Source organism: Perna viridis, chromosome 1 (assembly GCF_037379345.1).
Source record: "Perna viridis isolate PV_CMFRI_1.1 ecotype Kerala chromosome 1, ASM3737934v1, whole genome shotgun sequence".
Classification (NCBI taxonomy): domain Eukaryota; kingdom Metazoa; phylum Mollusca; class Bivalvia; order Mytilida; family Mytilidae; genus Perna; species Perna viridis.
The window spans coordinates 70,180,690-70,203,718 of record NC_142445.1 but is presented as its reverse complement, the minus strand read 5'-3'; the positions used below and the strand labels follow the sequence as shown (position 1 = coordinate 70,203,718).

At 33.0% G+C, this 23,029-nt stretch overlaps 1 protein-coding gene across 5 annotated transcripts in view; it reads right to left on the bottom strand.

The window, feature by feature from the left end:
- LOC148630195 (tubulin polyglutamylase TTLL7-like) overlaps nucleotides 1-22,699 on the bottom strand; it is a 28,157-nt gene extending 5,458 nt beyond the window's left edge. For 3 of the 5 annotated variants that reach the window (XM_088562813.1, XM_088562805.1, XM_088562780.1), the window contains exons 1-13: nucleotides 22,588-22,699; nucleotides 16,367-16,438; nucleotides 12,232-12,426; nucleotides 11,950-12,007; nucleotides 10,793-10,924; nucleotides 9,409-9,567; nucleotides 8,921-9,137; nucleotides 7,853-8,176; nucleotides 7,310-7,404; nucleotides 6,931-7,075; nucleotides 4,010-4,222; nucleotides 3,580-3,672; nucleotides 2,579-2,899 (exon numbers count right to left, since the gene is read on the bottom strand). In XM_088562813.1, coding sequence (XP_088418939.1) covers nucleotides 2,579-2,899; nucleotides 3,580-3,672; nucleotides 4,010-4,222; nucleotides 6,931-7,075; nucleotides 7,310-7,404; nucleotides 7,853-8,176; nucleotides 8,921-9,137; nucleotides 9,409-9,567; nucleotides 10,793-10,924; nucleotides 11,950-12,007; nucleotides 12,232-12,426; nucleotides 16,367-16,418 — 2,004 coding nt within the window. In that variant the 5' untranslated portion in view covers nucleotides 16,419-16,438; nucleotides 22,588-22,699. Of the gene's footprint in view, nucleotides 1-2,578; nucleotides 2,900-3,579; nucleotides 3,673-4,009; nucleotides 4,223-6,930; nucleotides 7,076-7,309; nucleotides 7,405-7,852; nucleotides 8,177-8,920; nucleotides 9,138-9,408; nucleotides 9,568-10,792; nucleotides 10,925-11,949; nucleotides 12,008-12,231; nucleotides 12,427-16,366; nucleotides 16,439-16,727; nucleotides 16,749-17,995; nucleotides 18,018-22,587 lie in introns of those variants that run through there. The other 2 variants (XM_088562797.1, XM_088562787.1) reach the window with 2 other exon arrangements.
- Between the last annotated feature and the right edge of the window lie 330 nt (nucleotides 22,700-23,029).

Genomic DNA, 23,029 nt, shown 5'->3' with positions numbered 1-23,029 from the left:
TACAAAATGGAAACAAAGGTACATGCAGAATTCTGTGGCATTGTTTACATCTGTCCCAAGTCAGGAATTTCTGGCCTTTGTATGCCTAGTTTCGTTTTTACCTTAAGTTTATTTTTACTAGAGGATGCCCACGAAATTGCAGTTGATGAACAAAGTGTGGACACAGTACTAATTCGACGAATTAAAACAAAATGAGTAATCGTTGTAAAGGATCTACGATCATCTACCATACATCAATGGTGTATAGTTTTAATCCAATTGCTTTAGTGGTTAAAGAGGAGTTTACCATTAACCTTTCAAGGAACTTGGTTGTCTTTTGACTCAGAATTGTTTAATTATTTTTTTTTGCGCGCAGCATGCATAAATATGTACTTTTGTAACAAATGTAAGCGTTTTATTTTTTTTATTTTTTTACCAAAAGATCTTTTCTCCAAAGTCAGGATCAAAATATTTTTAACAACCAAAGAAAAAAACAAGCCCCCAGAAGTTAAATGGTGCAATCCTAAGCAAAATTTCATGCCTCACGCCAATGTACTTTCCTGGATAAATTGGTTTAATCTGGGACTAATAAGCTGTTTTATTGGTCCAAGGTTTAATTTGACCCAGGGGTATGGGAGGAGCTCATGTTTTTTACGACAACAATGACAACACTGACAAATGCAAACAGAAGACTTTAAAAGTTGATATGGTCCGTTGAGGAAAAAAAAACAAACTCCATTAAAATACACTTGTAATAAACAATAATACTGCTCCAGACATGCGTTGCGTTAATGACATATTTTTGCAGCGATCAATTAATTCAAGATTAGCAGTCACTACATGTAACCCAGGTTTTCACTCCATGGCCAGTGGGCAGCAACAGAGTAACCTTGATTTTTATTTTATCAAGAATTCTACTCATGTACATGTTATAGGGGGCCTTCTTGGTCTGGTTTGAGGGGAGCTCACATTTTTTCATTGTTGAAGACCCTTATACAACATCAAGATGCTGAAGCGGCATTAAAGTCCTGTTCCTTGATATTGGTTATTTTCAATGTATCATGTGAGTTTTTTCAGATTAACATTCACTCCGTAACCATCCTTTTAAATGTTTATACACATATGTGATCAACCCCCAAACTGGGACTTGTTCACTCCTAATTTATTAATGGTTGAATTTGCGAGAAAAGTCAAAAAGGAGACTTTCTAGCGTTTCGTCCTATTATTCGGCGAATTTTCCTGTTAGTAATCAAAGAATTACACCTAATAATGCTTTCAAGTATGTTATCAAGGTGGTCTTTTTTTTTTTTTTTTTGATCTAGCTCAAAATTGTACTTGCATGTATTTTTGTGCTTAACAACTGTACAAAGTTTTGTTTATCAAATGGAAAACGCCAGGAGACAAACGGATAGACAGATGGACACTAAACTGAATTTTTATGCATAATAAAAAGTTAAGGCTGCATTCACACTTTATCCAAACTGTGCATTTTGCTCGAACAAAACTTTTTATCATAAAATGTAATAAAAGAAAGACAACTACATGTATACTATAAGTTTTTTAGACTGGGTACTACATTTGGGGTGGGGGTGGGAGGCTAGGGGAAGCTGGGTTGAACACCCTTTAATTTTCTGAAAGTTCTGCTCCACCCATTTAAAAGGTGCATAATAAATTTTTAAATTTTAAATAATTCAATATTTTACAAAAAAAAATGGGCAGGGAGTTTACTAGTCTTGCCAGTTTATACATAAAAAGGGGGAGGGGTCTGGACTACAGGTGCAGAAGTTTACACATAGAAGGGGGTGGGTTTATTCCCACAGTTTCGCACCTCAGAAAAATGGTGGATGTCATCCAATTAAGCAAAATAATGAACATACAATATTCGTGTAACACATGTACACATAATCTGGACAGTACGTTGACTGAGCATGCGCAAAATCACATTATAACACACGGACCAATGATGATCTCTGAATTGGAATATTTTCCCAAAAATTCGCATTTTCCATTGAAAAAAGATTGTTTCAATGACAAATTTAGGAAGTACACTACATTTATACCTCATATCACAAATATATTCGACCTTGTATGGTTTCAGAGGAGAAGCGGTTCAAAGAAATCGGTCTCTTCCTTTAGCAGTATAGATTTTATATAGTGGCAACTATTTCACTGTACCTGTGTATAGTGATGTTTTGGGGCCAGCTGCAGCCGTCCCTGTGTTGTGAGGGTTTCCTCATCATTAACTGAAGACCAATGGATGGCCTTGTGCTGACATTTTCATCCAGGTGGAATTGTTGTCTCTTTGACATATTCACCATACCTATTTTCTTTATATTTTGGTATAATTAAAAAAACTAGTAAAAAGATTTCTTTGGGAAAATAAAATTCTTGAACCTTTTTTCTAATATGCTCACCAGAGAAAAGAATTAAGGGGTTGCCAAATTAGTAATTTAAATTGAGTGTCAGAAAAAACTATAAAAAAGTTCCAAAGAGTAAAATTTGTGTCAAATAACGGCTTTCAAAAATTTAAGTTCCTTAGAGTAAAATGACCATCATAAAAAAAGTTGTTACAAGTAAAATTGAGACAAACAAAACTTACAACTGTTGATCTCTGCAGTGATGTGAACTTTCCACTAGTTACCATCCTTGACAGAGACTTTGACCTTTGATTTGCTTGGTTAGATAAAGACACGCTACTGGGTGGCCTTGACCTTATTCCAGAATTAGGTCGTGAGTTGTAAGTACTCGATGCTCCCTCACTCCACTCACTCTGCTCTCTAATCATTGATGAAGGACGTGACCGACCAGACATCCGACGATGGCCAGGTGTTGGAGCAGAACTCTCTGTTACCTCATCTTCTGTTTCATCTTCATCATCCTCTACAGGACTGGGTTGACATACAGGCATACTCTGTAGTGGCTGTAATGATTTAAACATTTAAATGAGAACATTTATAACCATCCTTACAATTCACCTGGCATTCTGATCTTGTCAGAATTTGACAGTTCAGATATTCTACAAGTTATTTTATCCTACATGCTGATGAAAGCCTTGAATGGCTATGTTAGTCAAAACTGCAAGATTGTATTATTCAATGCTGGAAGATTACTTTCGTGAAAATTTAAATACATCTCTGTTTAAGAATCAGGCAAAATGTGTATAAGGTGTGGCACTTGAAGGTAAAAAAACAAGTAGATTTTATTGCATTAACCAAGTATTTATACCTGATAGCCTCCAGAAATAACTGAAAATAACTCCAGTAAAATTTGCCTTTTTAAGATATTGATAGGTCAAATTTAGTTGAAATGTACTACAGAAAAATGTCAGGAAAATTTTCCCACTTTTTCCTTATAATAGCAGTAAAAAAATATCTACATCACAGATGCTTCAGGATAAATTTAGATAGTTTTGGGCTGTTTACTTGTTATATTGAATATATTTGAGACAAAATTAAGAAAAATGATGTGCCACCCATTGCCTAGTTCTTACACAGAATGGTACTTATTCTAATTCATCAACTCAGCTAAGACATGACTCCTTCCATACACTTAGAAACAACATTAATAGTACAAATAATGATTAAGTAAACAATACACTACCTTCGGTCCTCTAGGAACTTTGTTTCCAGTAGGATATTTCCCCTCCCTTTCAAACTCTTCACATTCATGTAACATGTCCAAGATGTCTTCCTCCTAAATATTTACATACAACACAATATTTTAATTATTAAGGCATTATAAATTAGTCTTTTTATTTGTAGAACAATACATTTGTTCATTACTATTGTGTTCTTCCAAGGATTCTTTACAACTATTTCATAAAATACTTAATGAGTATCTTCCCACAAAAAGTCTATAATACATAGGTCACATATCAAGTTTTAACTTTTCACGTAATATTTACAAAGTTGAGTACAATGAACCAGTCACTGATGTATAATGACCGACTGGAATTCTCAGTAAATGGAATAACAGAGTAATATCAAGTTTTCTTTTTTTTTTAAATTGCCAATACTACAGAGCATCTTACCCTGAGTGGATTTTTATAAATTCTCTGGATTTCTTTCTGCATTGCAGGTGCTCTTCCTGACATAAATATATTAAAGATGGAGGACATTAGTTTGATGTATTTCTCCTGTCTGGCCTTATCTTCAGTTGGGAAGATTCTTCTAAATTTTCCCAAGTTCCTGTTCTCATAATCTTCCCTCAGACCTTGTTTCTTTATACGAGCCAGCATCTCTCTCTGTAAATATTCAAATAAATAACAACATATTTCAATTAAGAGAAAACACAGAGTAAAAGTCTGAATCGCTCACCTGGTTAAATGTTGTCTTTCAATGGCAATAAATTTAATAAGAAGTTGTCTCACAATTTTGACTCAAGAAGACTTTGGTGGGACTTATCATAAGGATCATTTCAGCAATTGAATGTTTATATCTATTACAGTTATCATGATACATTTGTATTGGGTGAAAAAGGGCATTTTTTTATCTTTCAAGGGCAATAATTCTTACAAGCAGTCATCTGACAAGTTTGATCCCTGGAGACTTTTGTAGACCTTATAATAAGGATCATTTCAGCAACTGAAAGAATTTGGCTAAACCAAACGGTTTTGGAGATATAATGTGCAAAAAACTACTGTCTGACCCCTCTGTTCTATTATTAGTAACAGCAGCCATGTTTTGGGACGGATCAAAAATCCCCATATCAGTTCTATGCAGTATACCCCCAGAAATATTCATACCAAGTCCAATTCTAATTGGTCAAGTAGTGTCAGAGAAGATATTTGAAAGAAATAACATTAAAAATAGCAAAGAAACATCGAAAGAGTAATCAAGGGAACCAAGGTTGTAGCGGTAATCAAAAGAATGCAATCCAGGGACAAAGACCAGACATGGAAAACAGACATACACAAAGAACATAAAGTAACTAAAATCATACATACAAAGTAACAAAAGCAAATGAGCAACTCAGACTCCACTAAAAACTGGGAGCATGGACCAGGTGCACCAGTAGGGTAAGCATCCTCTGCTTTTCTAGAAACACCCGCCGAGTTGCTCATAAAAAGTCAAGTCCAGGGTAGACAAATGAGGAAAGGAAAACTATGACCTGTTGAATAAATCAGTTTTCATGGTGCTGATGGATACACCATAATGATCCATGAGTTCATGATGACGACCATAAAACTTCTGTAGTGATGACTTCAATCTTGTAGCAACATAACCCTGTTCCAGAAGCCTATTTGTTAAGAGTTCTAGCGCGATACAAGAAGTCTGTGTAGTTTCGGCAAGCTCTGGCATAAGGTATGAGTTGTGATATGAAAACTCCATACGCAGGTGCCGAAGGGATGTTGCCACAGATGAAAGGAAAGTTGACAATTCTGAATGAGTCATCACGTTTGTCGTAAAGTTTGGTTAATAGTTTTCCTTTAACATCGATTTCTAAGTGTAGGTCAAAATATGACGCTGACTTCACAGTGTCTGTAGTATCCTTTATCTCAAGTTCTTTTGGGTAGATGCGATGTATCAAATCCCCGATATTAGGATTGTTTAAAGATAATATGTCATCTACATAGTGGAAACTGAGATTGAAGGATCTAGCCAAACAATATTCTTTCTGTCTGATCAGATCAGCTATAAAGTCAGCCTCATAAGAGTGAAGGAATAGGTCAGCAAGTAAAGGAGCACAATTTATTCCCATTGGAATGCCGACTGTTTGTTGAAAAACACGTCCACCACACTGGACAAATATGTTGTCGATTAAAAATTTCAGCATTAAGTAAACATCTTCCTCTGTATATTTGGAAGATGATTAGGAATTATTTCTTACAAAGTATGAGGAATCTCTACCAAGAACTATATATTTGTATCTAGGTGGACCATCTTTTTTGGAAAAACACCGATGTATAATGTTTTTAAGTCGGGATTTTAACTCAGTATGGGAATAGAAGTATACAGTGTTGAAAAATCATAGGTTTTAATGCTATTATATTCAGATAATAGTCTTGAACTGATTGTCTCCAAAAGATCTTTCGGATTTTTCAGGATCCACATTGAATTAATACCACTACGGGAGTAACAAGTGTTGTGGTAAGACTGCAGACCCTCTTTGACAGTTGTGAGTATAGAAGTTAAAAGTTTTGAAACAGGTTTGGTGGTACATTTTGCAGATCCAGCTATGAAACATTGTATGTATGGATTCTTGTGGAGTTTAGGAATCCAGTACATAGACGGTAAATCACAATCATCGTCCTTGGTAGAGAGACCAAAAGAGGATAGCACAGATTTACTGTTTTCCACAATCTCTTCTTAGGAAAGAGTGGTAGCAGTATAGGTCTTATCACTGCCATTATTTTCTACATCTACCTCTGATAATAAACATTGGATGTAGAACGTTTTGCAGATAAAAACAATGTTATTTTGGGTTTTGTCTGCTGGTACAACAACATATTTGTCATGTATAGTAGACAATGTTTTTGCTACATCAGGGTTTTTGAAAACTGATATAGCCTTGGCACTCATTGACCTACTTAAAACTTTTAAGAATTGGCTAAACCTAACGATTTTGGAGATATATGCGAAAAACTACTGTCTGACCCCTATGTTTTATTTTTAGTAACAGTGGCCATATTTTTGGACAGATCAAAAATCTAAACACAACTTTTGTGTGAGATACTCTCAAAAACATCTGTGCAAAGTTTCATATAATTCTACTCTGTAGTTTCAGAGGAGAAGATTTTTGAAAAATTGTTAACGGAAGATGACGACGATGGATGGCGACGACGGATGCTGAGTGATGGCAAATAAAAAAGTGATGATTACATACCAGTACTATCAGGAGGTTAAATTCATTAAAAGTTTTAACTAAAAATATCAGTACTACAGGAAACTTAAATACATACTAGTTTATATATATTGAATGTTTTTACTAGAAATAGCAGCAAATACATACTAGTTCCTCCTTGCGTTTTTCTATATGAATTCTACGTTTTTCTATATCTGACACATCAGGCCCTTCTGGGCGTTTACTGGTTCTGTACAATCGCTTCTGTGCCTCTATTTTCTGAGCATTTATATTCCTTCTTTTGTCACTCACTCTACAATCAAATCAATTCAAATTTAAAGAGATATTTAGTATTGAGAAAAACACTGACATTTACTTGGTGTCAAATATTTTGAAGAATATAATTTATGTTGTCAGATTATTAATTTTATTCAAATGATTTAACAAGTAGTTTAAAAAATCGAAAAAAAAATCATATCTTGACATAAAGTCAAATATAACACTTATTTTTGCACAGTTACTATATATATATTCTTTTGCTACCCACTTTATATTCAAAAGTTTGATGGTGTTTTCTATTAAAGCAGATTTGATGTCCCAGTCAATTTTTTCATCTGTCCCAAAACTTGGAGATCTGTTGATCTATGGAAAACAAAAAAAAACATTTTAAAGAAAGGTAAAAGGAAAAAACCTTCAGGTGGACTGTTTAATGTTTTAGTTGATCTTTATACTTTCGTGCATCATTAGAATTTAATATTTATTTATTTTCTGTATTTAGCCTTAAGCTGAGAATTGATTTAAAAAAGGAACGATTATTATGGAATTAAGTTCAAAGATAACCCCCTTACCCTAAATATCAATGAAATATTTTATTGCAGTGTCAACTTGGGCAAGAAATCTCATATACTTGAAATATATGGAAATTAAATGCAGTCAAATTTTCAATGTACATCTATAGGTAATAAGAAAACTTTACTCAAATCAAATTTAAAAAGTCCCACCTACACACCTGACATGGACATAAAGTTTCATTTTGGCATATGTTAAGACATTATAATAACATTGTTATCGTCTTAAGTTTGACACTTACCTCTAGTAACCATGGTTTCAGATTCCTGTCTAAAAGTACATCAAATCCTAGCACCTCAAAACACACACTATCACTTCCTGAAGGGGCACATGGACGACACATTCTGTATGCATGTAATAAATGAGGCATAGAAACAAGCAATGTTTTCACAATCATGTCTGATATGTTCTTCCATAATAAAGCCACATCACGATCCTTGTTACGTAAATATTCATTCAGAAATGCAATCGATCGTTTACTTCCCGAGTCTACGGATTCTCCTTTCTCATAGAACTCATTGTGTTTATTTATGGAATAATTAGTCAAATGCATGTACAAATGGTTCTGAAAATATAAAAAGGTAGGATTATTTAAAGCATATCAGGCATTAAGGTTTGCATTCAAACTCATTAACTTCCTTGAAGTTTTCATTTTAACAGGAAAATTGTTTTGAATTTGAAATCAGAATTCTTACCTGCATTAGTTATCAGAGAAAGTACTTTCAAAAGTATTTTTTGGGGAATATTTTACTTTGTTTGCAGGACATTTCAGACAATCAAACAAGACGAACAACATTTCTGGACTTTTATAACTTTCAATGTTTGACAATTTTATTGTAATGGAAGAGCACATCATCAATGTGTGTATGAAAACTGGGCAAAATTTGAATAATAATGGTTCAATACTTTTTGAGTTAAAGATCACATGATGTATATATGCCCAAGCATGATGGAAGGACAGGTGAATGGAGCTGAGCAGGTTCTAGGCTTACTTTCATCGTTGTTGACGCAGGTAAAAATCAACAGCAAATTTTTCTTAATTAAACTTAAATCATGGTCTTATATGTAGGTTTTGTGTTGTAGAGAGGGAATAAATCATACAAAATGCAGCTTCTCTAATAAGTAGTGAGATGAAAACATAAGATTAAAAGGATGTACTTCGATTAAAGTAGTCTTATTTGGAACTTATAGTGTGTTTCTACACAGGCTTATGTATAAAAATGAAATAAAGACACTATAGAGCTTGACTGATGGCTTTAAGTTACCTAGCCTTTGAATAATACAAGCTCCTATACTATCAAATACTTACTATGTTAGATTCTGCAGGATTCTGATATTTTTCTGTACTCATTCTTACAAGCCCATCGTTAAAAAGAAATATACGCAATGGATCACATGATGTTATGAGGACATAGATGCGCAAGTCAAACTTATATCCTTCAATCAGAAATGGCTTTTCAACATATTCCTGAACAATGAAATGCTCTGTTGAAGGAATTTTTTCTGCATTCCTGAAGATTTGGATTCTAAAAAAAAAACATATTCAAACATGTATACTTGAATCAATATTTATTAAAAAAAAGTTATGTAACCTGTCAATGCATTACCAAATGACCTACGATCCAGTAGCTTTAATGAATACAAGCAAACACATTATGAAAATCAAAACCCTTGAAATAGAAAAAGTATATTGAGAGAATTTATTAAACAAAACTTCAATTAATAACAGCCTCTATATAATTAGTTGAAGTATTTATATGCTTTTTAAATTTATTTGTGTATAGAATTAAGACCTACCCATGACCTTGTGCACCATTGGCTGGTTTCACAATAAATGTTTTGGTTTTCTTTCGACTTTTAAGATCTTTCCCATAGTTAATCAGCTGACTATAGTCTGAGGGCAAAATCCAGGTCTTAGGTACAAAACTGTATTCCTCTGGAAACTCCTTGCCAACTCTGAAGTATAAACAATTCAAGTAAAATGTATGCCTCCCAATCCCAAATGACAAAGGGGGATAACTCCCACATAACATGCAGTAAACACTTCCTAACAGTAAATTTACCAGTAAGTCAAAATAATGTTGTAACGAACCAAATATAGTCCAATTAACCTGAACCTTTACTAGAAATTATTTTAAAGTTACTAAATTTATCTGAACAAGAATTTCCAATTACCTAAATACCTCTCAAAAGAACATGGTCTACTAATAAAAACATTTAAGTTTATTTTCTGGGTCAGTATTGACTTAAAATTGTTACTAACTTCTAAAATCAATAAAGTGAATTAGTATATATGTGATCTAATTGACAAAATCTACCAATTCCCCAATACTTAAAAGACTGAATGTAATTTGTTCTTGTGAAATTGTATGATCACTATATTAGATACTAATTGTTCTATTGTCACTAGGTATATAATCTAAAGGAGCAGTCAAAGTTCTCATCAAGTTTAAAAAAGCATTTCTGTTTAAATTAAAAAAATTATATAATAGGAAGGAGAAACTATATTTTAAGTGTTAAGATGGACAGTGACAGCACATGATAAATAAAACCCTCCTTCATTTAAATCAAACACTAGATTTTCTATCAATAAAAGCCATATTAATAAAAGACCTCATAACCTGTTTGAAAATAAGTCCACCATATATCACTGGTATTTTTTTTTATTGAATTTTGCAATATCCAGTTCATAAAATGGATGAATTCTCATAAAAAGTGAAAAAGATCATATCCTAAATTAAATTTGGAATCATCAATAAATCGCCCTGATCAGTGTAAACCAAGTGGAATGTTTTATATTGGGTTTGCATGTGGTATAGAAATTTGTAGTAATGAAATCAATGGGCAAACAACTGTCAGGTAAAAGATTTAGTCAGTGGATAAGACACAATTAAACTTTAGTATATAATACATGCTAGTGTTAAAGATATTTTCTACATGACTTTAAGTGTTGTTTAACATGAACCCATGGATTTCTTGTATGATAAGTTATTGACCATATATTTTTTTTTATATTTCTATCAACAACCATTTATATAGCTAGAAGACCATCCTAATAAAATATATCCATCATTATAAGTACTTAAACATCAACTATACATAATAAAATTCCACTGTAGCAATCTAATATCAACGATGGAACAATAGGCCATGTTAAAAACGGAAGCTGAGACAAGCATACTTGAACATATTCCTGGCGAGACAATCTTTGCGTGTTATTTCTCCCATCCCTGGGAAATGGTTGATTCTTTGAAAGGGTTTCAGTTCATTGATTCTCTCTGCTGATACAAAAGAATCATTCCATATCAAGTACCTACAATATAAAATCCCAATTAAACAGCTTTATCACCTTTTGTACAGATACATCATGTTACACTTTTGTTTACCTGAGTGTTCAATTGCAATTGGAAATATCTGGCAAATTCCACTACACTATATTACAGGTGCCATCTACATTGAACAATAACTTACAAAGGCAATGTGTGACTGTATGTTAACTTACTCATTAACAGACAATGTGTAACTGTGTGTTAACTTACTCATTAACAGACAATGTGTGACTGTGTGTTAACTCACACATTAACAGGCAATGTGTGACTGTATATTAACTTACTCATTAACAGGCAATATGTGATTGTGTGTTAACTTCTTCATTAACAGGCAATGTGTGACTGTGTTAACTTACTCATTAACAATCCAAGTTTCATCTGTGTTTAAGTTGACAAAAACTTACCCATGAACAGGCAATGTGCCACCAATGTTGAAGTCGACAATAACTTACCCATTAACAGGTAATGTGTGACTGTGTGTTAACTTACTCATTAACAATCCACATTTCATCTGTGTTTAAGTTGACAATAACTTACCCTTGATTAGGCAATGTGCCACCTACGTAGAAGTAGACAATAATTACCCATTAACAGGCAATGTGCCACCTGTGTTTAAGTTAACAATAATTTATCCATTGACAGGCAATGTGCCACCTATGTTAAAGTTGACAATAACTTACGCATTAACAGGCAATGTGTCACCTGTGTTAAAGTTGGCAATAACTCACCCATTAACAGGCAATGTGTGACTGTGTGTTCTTAGTTAAAAATAACTTACTAACAATCAATGTTTCATCTGTGTTGAAGTTCACAATAACTTACCCATGAACAAGAATTGTGCCACCTATAGTAAAGTTGACAATAACTTACCAATAACAGGCAATGTGTGACTGTGTGTGTTAAGTTAAAAATAACATACTCATTAACAACCATTGTTTCATCTTGGTTGAAATTGACAATAACTTACCCATTAACAGGCAATATGCCATTTATATTGACAATTACTTACCCATTAGGATCATCTTCTTTTGAAACAGAGAACCCAAGTTTCTCAGCCATCTGACGAACTGAAAAAAATTTTTGATATCCTTTTGAAGTGATGTCAAAAAAATACAGTCCTACAGACTTGTTGACATGAACTAGTTGAGTTCTAATATTTGTTGTACTTGGAATATTATATGTTTGTAAAGACATAAATAGTTTGCAAGATAAACAAAATTTTGGTCTATTTGAAGGTTAACATGGGCCCTATCTGTTAATGTAACTTATCATAACTGTTAATGTAACTTACTGACTTCATATCTTGTTCCACTTAAATTGACAACTATGGCATTTTTCTTTTTACGTTTTTTCTTTGGTGAACTGGCACTTTTTGGCCTATCGCTCTCTGTGAATTCAACATGTTTATTGTCAAGCCTACGTCCAGCCTGTCCTGCAACAGAATCCAGCTTTCTGGCATAACTTGTCAGACTGCTCAATGTTACATCTACAAATAGAACTAGACAAATGACAATTCTAATGCAACATTCACTAAAACAAGGAATAATTGAATAACACCAAAAATTTCAGGACTGACTCTCAAAATTTAAAAGCATTCAAAACTTTTTTCTTACAGATTTTTATTGTTATTTTCACAGATAAATTTGACATTTGCATTAGAATGGAGATAACCATATAGTATTTGAAGATTTGTTGCTTTAAATCTAGATTTGATGGTGGCAAATATTTGTTAACTGACTCTGGTTAAGCATCTGCTGGCAATGTACAAGTCGAGCAAAATCAATATAGTTATCTCCTTACTTAACTATTTACTAAAAAACAAAATGTTGAATACAACATTATGCCAATCTGACACTTTTCAAACATGATTTCTTGAAACATGGTTTAGACTGAACTGAAAATAGGAACACCATATACAATTCATCTGGTAACATCAGTTTACATGTAAAACTAACTGTCCATAGCTCCTGTATGGATAAACAAATAATGCTAAAAAAACATAAGTGGCAAACCAATAAACAATAAACAAGCCAAATAAAGTATAGCCACTCGGATAAGTAAGTAATTAACATATGTTTATCTGACATGAAATTTGAAAAAAAATAATAAATATTTTAAAGCAGTTTTCAACACTAAAATACTTGTAAGAACAGTTTACTTCATTTTGTTTTGTAGAAAAATAAAAGATTTTGAAAAGAAACATAGAAATAAAAATGTTACAGCTGTATCAAACAGAAAAAATTACTTCGCAACATAGTATAATTTATATTTTAAAGTCATAGAGACAAAATTATGCTACACACTAGCCCTCAAGTTTCAACTAAAACAGGAACCACACATTAACACAAAGGCTATCACCAGTTTTAAGAAGCTTTACATCATTCGTCAGTAACACACAAAAATAATTTTAAAAAATCAAAATTTTGAAAGAGTATTTGTATCTTCTGTTGAGAATAAAAATCTCAATTATGTTTATTAGATATCCTTACACCTGCCAAAAAAGGCATATTTATTTCATTTATTCAGATTCTGCAAAACCAATTAACCCACTTTTCTGATAGCTCATACCTTCCATTCCACATGGAGAAAACAGATTCCAAACATTAAATATGGAGTTTCTACCTTGAATATTCATTAATTAAAATGTACATAATTTTTTTTGATAATGGTGTTAATACAACTCAATTATAATTTGAGTTACCCAGCATCCTTGGAAACTCTTTAATCCTGGGTTGATAAGGATGGTTTCTCAAAAGCTAGAATAACTCTCATCAGACAACTATTTTAGATTTGACTGTAACTGTAAGTGGAAATGAATAGAACTGTCCTCTACCTTACCCTTTAAATTGGAACATCTTTTAGATTTTTTGGTAAGGCTAAGCAGAATCAAATGTAAAACAAGAAAAAAATGTAAAACCTTTTTAAAAGTATATAACTAACCTGAATACCACATTCATAAACTCCTTTAGCAAGTTTTACATCTAACAAAATGCTTTACTTATCATTAACTTTGCATGATAATTTTTTTTTCTCCAAAATGTCAATCACTTGCACCAATTTAATAGATAACAATCATTTGGTAAAATTTAAGGTCACTTAGTCAGTAGCACTTAACTTCACCCTGACCATATCCAGGCATATCATTCAGTTCATATTGATGTCCTAATGAGACCACACACCAAAGGCAGGTCAATAGATAACCATTAGTTACAAAATGTATGTCCAGTTACATAAAGATAACATTAAAAGCTTGTGTCTTTACACTTTCAAGCTTTAACTTGTTCATACTCCATAACAAAATCAATGGTTAACTTCATCTGTAAGCCTTTTAAAAGATAGATACTTTGTAGAATAATTTGAAAAGAAAATCTTTGCCAAAATCCCTACTAAATACCCAAGTTATTGATGGTATTCAATATTGACATTTATATCCAAATACTTCCCACTGTTCCTATACTAATGTACTTATAAAATATCAACACAGAGAAATGGAAAGAAAGGGAAAATGATGAAGTTTGTTTTTTTTTCAGTAAAACCACTGATGAAAATTCTGCAATATACTGTACATACACATTTGTATAAAGTAATCCTTAGAATCATTTAGTTATATTTTTAGCTGGTGAATCTGTTCTATTTTTTCTATATACCAGTAATCATGACAATGCACAGGTTCAACCTAACTAAAACTTGGTCAGTCTGCTCTAAAAATCCTTCCAATGCAGGTATCATTCAGACTGTATTCATTAATAAGTAAGTATATAACAATGTGGGAAAGAAATGAATAGATTTTTTACACTTTTATCCCAATGAATTATTCATTTGAATCGTAAAATGTCTTGAGAGAATGGCTGGTTCATTAGACTGAAGATGTTTGCAGGGGTTCAATGGCTTGGCATATTTTATGTAGATCCTGCAGCTTCAACCATTTTCATTGACACTTCAATGAGTACTTCTGCTTTTCCTCAAGTGAACCACTGACTGGGAAAAGTCCAGGCTTCGATTTCACAGAAAGTCATAAGTGTGAAATTGATTGTAAATTATGATGCTATTTTAGGTTGTGATGTCATTACTTAGGATCAACTTGACACTTACAACTTTTTGTGAAGTGAACGCCTGGACTTTCCAATCTTGAGAGTAAATTTAAACCCTTGGTAAGTTAGATTTAAACCCTTGATAAGTTAGATTTAAACCCTTGGTAAGTTAGATTTAAACCCTTGGTAAGTTAGATTTAAAAGGAAACAGACCAGTTCAAGTTTTCATATAGCGGGTTTCATAGCAGAATAAAAGACAGGATATAATGAAAAAAAAACTCATAGTCTTTCTAAGGCAATAAATGCATCTTACAGCATATGCATGAATGTATTGATCACCTTTCAAAATAAATAACTCTGCAAACAGATAATTCTGAATTGACACAGAATTATTTCTGATGAAAAACTGTAGATAAGTACGTAAAATAAAAATACCATAATTTTGTTACTGGAAGGTATCTGAATTCCTCTGAAAATTGGCAGATTTTATTAATGGAAGTTGCTATTTTACAAAAAGCAATTATATAATGCAAACAGAAAGAACCTAGCTTTAGATGAAAGAAAATTATTACTTTCTAGAGATGTGAAAACTCATTGATAAAGTAAACACAATTGATCAAATATGTTATTAAGGTAATTATAGCAGCTATTTCATGTCAGTGATTTAAAGGACAACAATTCCAAAGAAACAATTAAGGTTTTCTTTTGATCTAGATCAAAATATAAGTTGTTTATTTCTTATAACTGTTGATTTCTATAATTTAAGATACTTCATTTAGAGGAAAATAGAGCTAGATGTCATATCTCTCCCTTTATGACTTACACACTAAACCATTTAGCTTCTAGTTTCATGCATGTAATTTCATGAATCACCCCCCTTTCTGTACTGCCCACTCTTGTAGTCATTACTGCTACATGTGTGTACATGTACTACATGTAATAAATGCAGTACAAACTGAACTAAAAAATGCTGACTGAACTGAAAAGTTCTGTCAAAACTGGGATAAACATCAGCTGCTTTCAGCCCAAAACAATATCTATATACATTTTTGTACTACTCTGTTATGTACTGCAATACTTAAACAGTACTAAAAAAACTCTGTTCCCATGTTTCATGGCTTCCTATTTCATCAACAAAAGGTGGCAGACGATTGCTATAGGGCTTCTATCAGTGTCCTATCAAGGATTTGAAAATGTTCCTGAAAACAGTGCCTATCTATAAAATGCACTTAAGCCATAAAAAATCTATTTGAATACCTGCAGTCAAATTAAAATTAGATCATGTGCTTTCAGGGGAAACAAATAAAAATTGAAGGGACTAATTTTAAATACACTGGATTACCCATAACAGGCATTTTGTTCATATGACTAACTGAAAATATAAAAAATACCAACCTTGTCTGTCAGCCAGCGAGCTGGATGATCCACTCTGTTTCATACCAGGCATTTTACATCTTCATATTAGTTCTGTAAAACCACATAAGTATAATATTGATTTCATTCACACATGTTGAATACTAATAATACAATATAAAGTATAGATGAATGTAGAAAAAACTGACAGTCCATACCTAAAAATACACTCAAATGTGATTACTAATACACGTATTTAGAACATTGATCAATTGTACATAATTTGTTCACAAAGTATAACCATTAATTTCGAAATGGAATTCTATCCTTTTAATATACACCATTATAGTTCTTTTACAAAATGACTAGGAGAAGCATTTTTTGTCAATGTCCTGTAATTTACATATATGGTATCCCTGTCAAACATATCCGCTTTGCACAGTTAAAGTACAGATACATGAGAAATTTTTAAACCATAAATTTACTACTGAAATAGAGTTGAATGGGTGTGATTTGGACCATTGCCACAGTTAGAGGATTATAACTTATAAAGTTACATAACAAATTTAATCTTCAAATTTGTATAGACCCTCATTAATATGACTGCTATTTACATTATGTCCCATAGTGAAAGGAAAAAATTATTCCCAGGAGTCTCAGTGTCTTACAATAAATGGGAAATGTGGTGCCCAGGAGTCCCAGTGTCTTACAGTGACAGGGAAATGTGGTGCCCAGGACTCCCAGTGTCTTACAGTGACAGGGAAATGTGGTTCCCAGGACTCCCAGTGTCTTACAGTGACAGGGAAATGTGGTGCCCATGACTCTCAGAGTCTTACAATGAAAGGGAAATGTGGTGTCCAGGACTCCCAGTGTCTTACAATGACAGGGAAATGTCATGCTCAGGACTCTCAGTGTCTTACAGTGACAGGGAAAAATGGTTTCTGGGAGTCTTCGTGGCATACAGTGAATGGGAAAATGGTGCCTGGGAGTCTTCATGGCATACAGTCTATGGGGAAAATGGTGTCTGGGATTCTTCATTGCATATGGTGTACGGGGAAAATGGTGTCGTGAGAGTCTTCATGGCATACAGTGTATGGGAAAAGTGGTGCCTGGGAGACTCCATGTCTAGACAGTGACAAGAAAAAGTGGTTTCCTGTTAAAGGGGGGGGGGGTAATTTCCAGGGAATCTCTGATTTTCAGTGGCTTCCAGTGTTAGGGAAGTCATTTCCTGAGAGCTTCAGTAACTTACATATAAAGGGAAAGTGTTTATTTTTCTATGAGTTTCTGGGTATAAAGTAAAAGGGAAAAGTGACTTTCTGAGAGTTTCTGGATCTATCAGTGTTTTTTTTATTACCAGATAGTATGACACTGTGCTAAACCAGACAATTTTCAATAAAAAGGCCCAATTAACTGATACGACATGCCTAATATTAGTAGTACCAAGGAGTAGTACCAAGGTTTGTGATGAGTCCAAACAATTAATGGTCAAGCTCATCATACCTATAAAGAAATTTCTTCAAAGAAAAATAAAAGTCTTCAAAGAGAAGAATATCAATGAAGTTTGAAAAATTTAGTGAGGTCATATGTATGTTATTCAAATGTACATTTACCATCATATCTGAAATATCCATATACATATAATACAGCAAAAATACATGTTTTGACTCTTACCTTTAACATATTACCTCCACAATATTTCTATTCAAAATGGTACTTATAAAAAGTTTTATTTAATTTTATCACAATATGCCAAACATATATTACAGAGTTTAAATATTTGATTATAACTCTAAGGCTGTACAAATTTGGCAACTAAATAATGATTATTTTTACAGGTCAATAGACTGAGCTGTTGTATCTGATATTAAAATTCTATCAGGATATTACATTGATGTAAACTCAGATATTGAACAAATTCATGTAAATCTTGTGACTTAATAAGGCATCAGCATGAATCATAGAGTCATATAGACAGAAAGTATTGACAGGACTGAGCTTTACATTATATGACATCAGTTTTAACAGGGTTCCTTCTCTTTCAAACATCCTGCAAGTAGCAGTCAATCAGTCAGTAATCCATGATTCAGGACAATGAAACCGACCAACAGTTATCAAACAGACATGTTGAACTCTTATAAATCACTATTCGATTCCCATCCCACTATTCAAGACCCAAGTTTTTTTTTATATTTTTAAATCTTGACAGTCAGAAGTTTGTAATAGAAATCTGTAATTCTAATATGTTAAAGTACAAATAAGAAAAAAAAATAATAGTCTTGTTTCCTGCAATGAGCAAGACAAAATAGGGTAGGTAGGAACTGGTAGGATAACTTTCGTTTTTTTTAAAAACATCTTACTTTGAATTGATGGGGAAACAATTTGTACTTTAACAGTTCTAGAGCAGAAATGGCCATCAAATGTTTAGGGTAGGCACAAAATAATAGGGTAGGTTGAGTAGCAGGAAACAGACATAATATTTTTTGGCCTATCATGAAACATGGATTTTATTGTTCTTCCAATAGAATGTGGAACTACTACCAGTACAATGAATACCTTGTTCAGATTACATATTAAAACACACAGAAACTTATAGATATTTATTCATCATTATTTACCTACAAAATTAATGTACTGATACAAAGTAAGAATTATCTTACAAAGAAAGAAATATGCCTGCTTGTTAAATGGCTATAGTCTACCACCATCACTAAACCCTTAACAACACCCTGCTGGTTAACCCAGAAGGCAGATCCAGGAGAGGGTTCTTTGGGTTGAACCCCACCTTCATTGGAAAAGTTTGGCAACAATGAAAGCCAGGAACCCCCTTTTTATAGTTTTTTTGTATCAGAACCTCCACCCATTTTATTCAATTTCTGGAAATCCCCTGAACCCATCAAGTTTTGCAGACAACACATAAAAGAAAACTAAATTGACATTTCCCATCAAATTTTCATGATATAATTGTTGGAAACAAGCAATAGAATGATGAATGACTGTTTCAGAAACATCTCACTTAATTGCTTTAAAAAGGACTTTCATTTGTAAAAACTGGTAAGACACTGATGTTAAGGAAAATTTGCAGGACATTTTTTTCTGTTACATTTTGTATTCATTCTCAAAATTTAACATTCATTTAGCCATGGCACCTATTTTGATATTTCAATTACTGGAACTTGATTTAGCTTTTCTAAAAAAGTCTTGAATTATGGCTTTAGCATCCACACCATTACGTTAAGTTTAGCACTTTAAATATTGCAAAACTATTGATATTCATCCTCAATTAATAACTTGCCTGAGAATTGTAATATATGGCATAAATTTTACTTAAATACATCAGAAATGAGAACTTACAAAATGTTCAAAATCACAAATTTTGAAATTTTTAATTTTCAAAATATATGACTTTCTTAATATAAGGAAGTCATTCTTGTTTTTTTTTTTAATTTGCCGAAGAGATTCATGGAAACAATCTTTGGTTGTAATTCTATCAAAAATCGGGTGAAAAATGTACACATGAGAACTCTTCCAAAACACATTTTAATGTGAGAAAACAAAATTTTAAAGAAATTTTAATTCCAAAGGGAGATAACACTAACAACATTAGCAGGCCATTCCTGACTTTCAAACTTGCCAGAGATTTTTATGGTAATAACTATAGAGACACTTACAAAATAATATTTTAAAGAAATTATCATTTTCAATCTTGCAGGGGCATAGCTAGGCCTGTTTTAGTTGTACACATAATTACGGCAAGGGGTCTTGGGGGGGGGGGTCGCTCAAGGCCCCCAGTGAGTCCAGCAAGGCAAAGCCCTGAGGGAAACTCCTGAATTTTAACGATTTTGGAGCCAGTTTTTCAGAGCCTATACTACGTTCATGGTATGCATATGTGATAAATAACCTTTATTTCATCTTTAAAATGTGTGTTTTTATTTTTGTTACTTTTTCCGAAAGTACGCAACTGCCTATTTGCGTATAGGCAGCTACGGCCCTGTCTTGTCTGAGAGATTCAAGGACCCAACATTTGGAATACCTATGACCCAAATCCTATGATAAATGTATAGGAATGAGAGCACTTACTTGTACAAAGTAAATTTTGAAGTAATTCAAAATTTCAAAGGAGATAATTCTAACAATATCAGTCAATCTTCCTTAAATTTCAAATATGTCCAAGAGATTCATGGCAGGTTGCAAGTTTTGGTATAAATTTCATCCAACTCAATTCAGAAATACTATGTGGGCATGGGAGAACTTCCAATAGAGGGTAAAAAAAATATCCGAACTTATAAACTCTAGGAAATAGTAAAAAGGAATAGTCAATAAGGAAGGCAAGTCCATATACAAACCAAAAGTCGGTGTTGTATGATATTTTGACCCCCACGAAATATTGACCCCAGGATTAAAATATCATATGATATCTTAACAACGGGTCAATATATCGTATGAAATACATGTATTGACCTCCAGGGTTATTTTAACATAAGTTAACCCCCCTTATGATATTTTAATCCCCCTACAGGGAGGTTAATTTATAACAGAAGGCGGGTTAATATATCACAGCAGGGGGTTAAAATATCATAACAGGGGGGTTTAAATATTATACCAGTGGGGTAAATTTATTGCAGCAGGAGTTAAAACATCAGAACAGGGGGGTTAATTTATCGTAGGAAGGGTCTCACTAACCACTTCCGGGTCAAATGGCCACCCCCCTATGTAGTACCAAAAACACACTGAACCTAGACATATGCATTGTAAGTGCATTATTTGTGTGTATTATGATTAAAAGTAGTCAAAATAAAGCTGAGAATGTGTACTTTAAGATCATATATGTAATTAACTACAAAAGTGTATGAATATTGTTTACATGTGTGAGTAATTTGCCTCCATGCTGTCAGTTAGCAGAACAGGTAAAAATGTGGATTTTCAGTATTATTTATTCAAGTAAATTTTGTGAAGAATTTCTTCTATGATCGTACCATTAGCATAATGATTTTGGAAGCCTTATTTTCCAAGCTTCGCAACGGTATGCAGCTTGAAGATGTCATTTGTCCTGGGAATTCACAGTGAGACTTTGAAAATTACTTTTTTAACATGTAAAGTAATGGAAACGTTAGAAGTGGTTAGTGAGACCAAGGGGTTAAAATATCGCAGTAGGGGGGGGGTAAAAATGTCATAATAGTGGGGTTTAATTTATCTTTAGCAGGGGGATTAAAATATCGCAGCATGGGGCTAAAATATCATAACGGGGGTTAATTTATCACAGCAGATAAATTAACCTCCCTGCTGTGATAAATTAACCCTGTTATGATACTTTAACCCCAATGGTCCTGTTTTGGTACAGGCATTTCTGATGGAAATTGTGAGTTGAACCAGGTTTTATAGTACACTTAAACTCTTACTTTCATTAACATTAATTGTCTTTGGTATATTCAATACAAAAAAGGCAGGGTTTAAACTGCCACCAGGTAAAGTTGGTAAATCAGTAGTCAAAACAGTCCAGAAGATATACTGATGACATTATGAAAATCAATCAGCACAGACACACTGATGCTCCAATTCATATCACTTTTAAGTTGTGAGTTCAGTACAAAAATATCGGGTTGCTAGTAAAACTAGAGACTCACTGGAGCTGGAATTGATCATATGGTTCACTTTTCACCTTTTAAGGGCAACAACTCTAACAACTACGCCCTACAATTTTAATCCATAAAAACTTTTGTATGCCTTATCATGAGGATCATTTCATCAATTGAAACTCATTAAGTTTTTTTTTCAGGGTACACATTATATTATTTGTTGGACAGTAGGGTGTTAGTGGGTATTTCTATTTGATATAAGATTTTTTTAGTAAGAAAAGCATCAATTCTTGAGAACAGGTGCATAATTTTCCTCAATGTGGTATTAAATATATTTAATTGGACCATGAAGCGAAAGGGGTATATATGTCTAGCCTTGTGATTTTTTTTATGCCATTACCAATCAATCTCACAACTGCCACTCTACACAAAACCCTATGATTTAAGTACCAAAAAGGAAAGGAACAGTCATCATCCAAATATCAATACCATGGTGATGACTTTTCATGCCATGCCCCTTGTGGGCTTCCATAACATAGTTTAGAGTAGGTTTTGCGGTAACATAAACAAGTGCTTGTGAAATATTCATTAAATGACACCGGCTATCATCATCATAGACCGTGATTAGAGTTGATTCATTTAGCAACTATAATAAGTTCGTTTGTGATTCGAATTTCATATTTTATTTACCTTTTCGATGTAAGAAGAACGTTACAACAAGTATTTCCTTCCAAATTCACTGTTTACAGTATCGCCATATTTATCACGTGATCGACATGTCAATACTTGACAACCGGACGCTTTATCATAGCAACTGAAATATTAAATTAAACAACTTTCTTTATTTTAACCATTCCAGGTTTTACAGTAAACAAAAAATAAGTTTAAAAATCAGGGATGTAACTTAGTAGTAGTTCTTGTCTTCGAATCGTTCAAAGTAAAGCGGACACCTGTTCGGTGTCATTTAGGTATCAGAACAACTCGGTCAAAAGTTAACTCGGACCAAAGAAATAATAAAAAAGATGGCAACCAGAATAACATAATGACATTTCAAACCTGATTATGTTTTTCTCTCGATGGTTTTCTGGCAACTAAAGAATTCAGAATAATAAGTTCAAATTTCAAGAAAAAT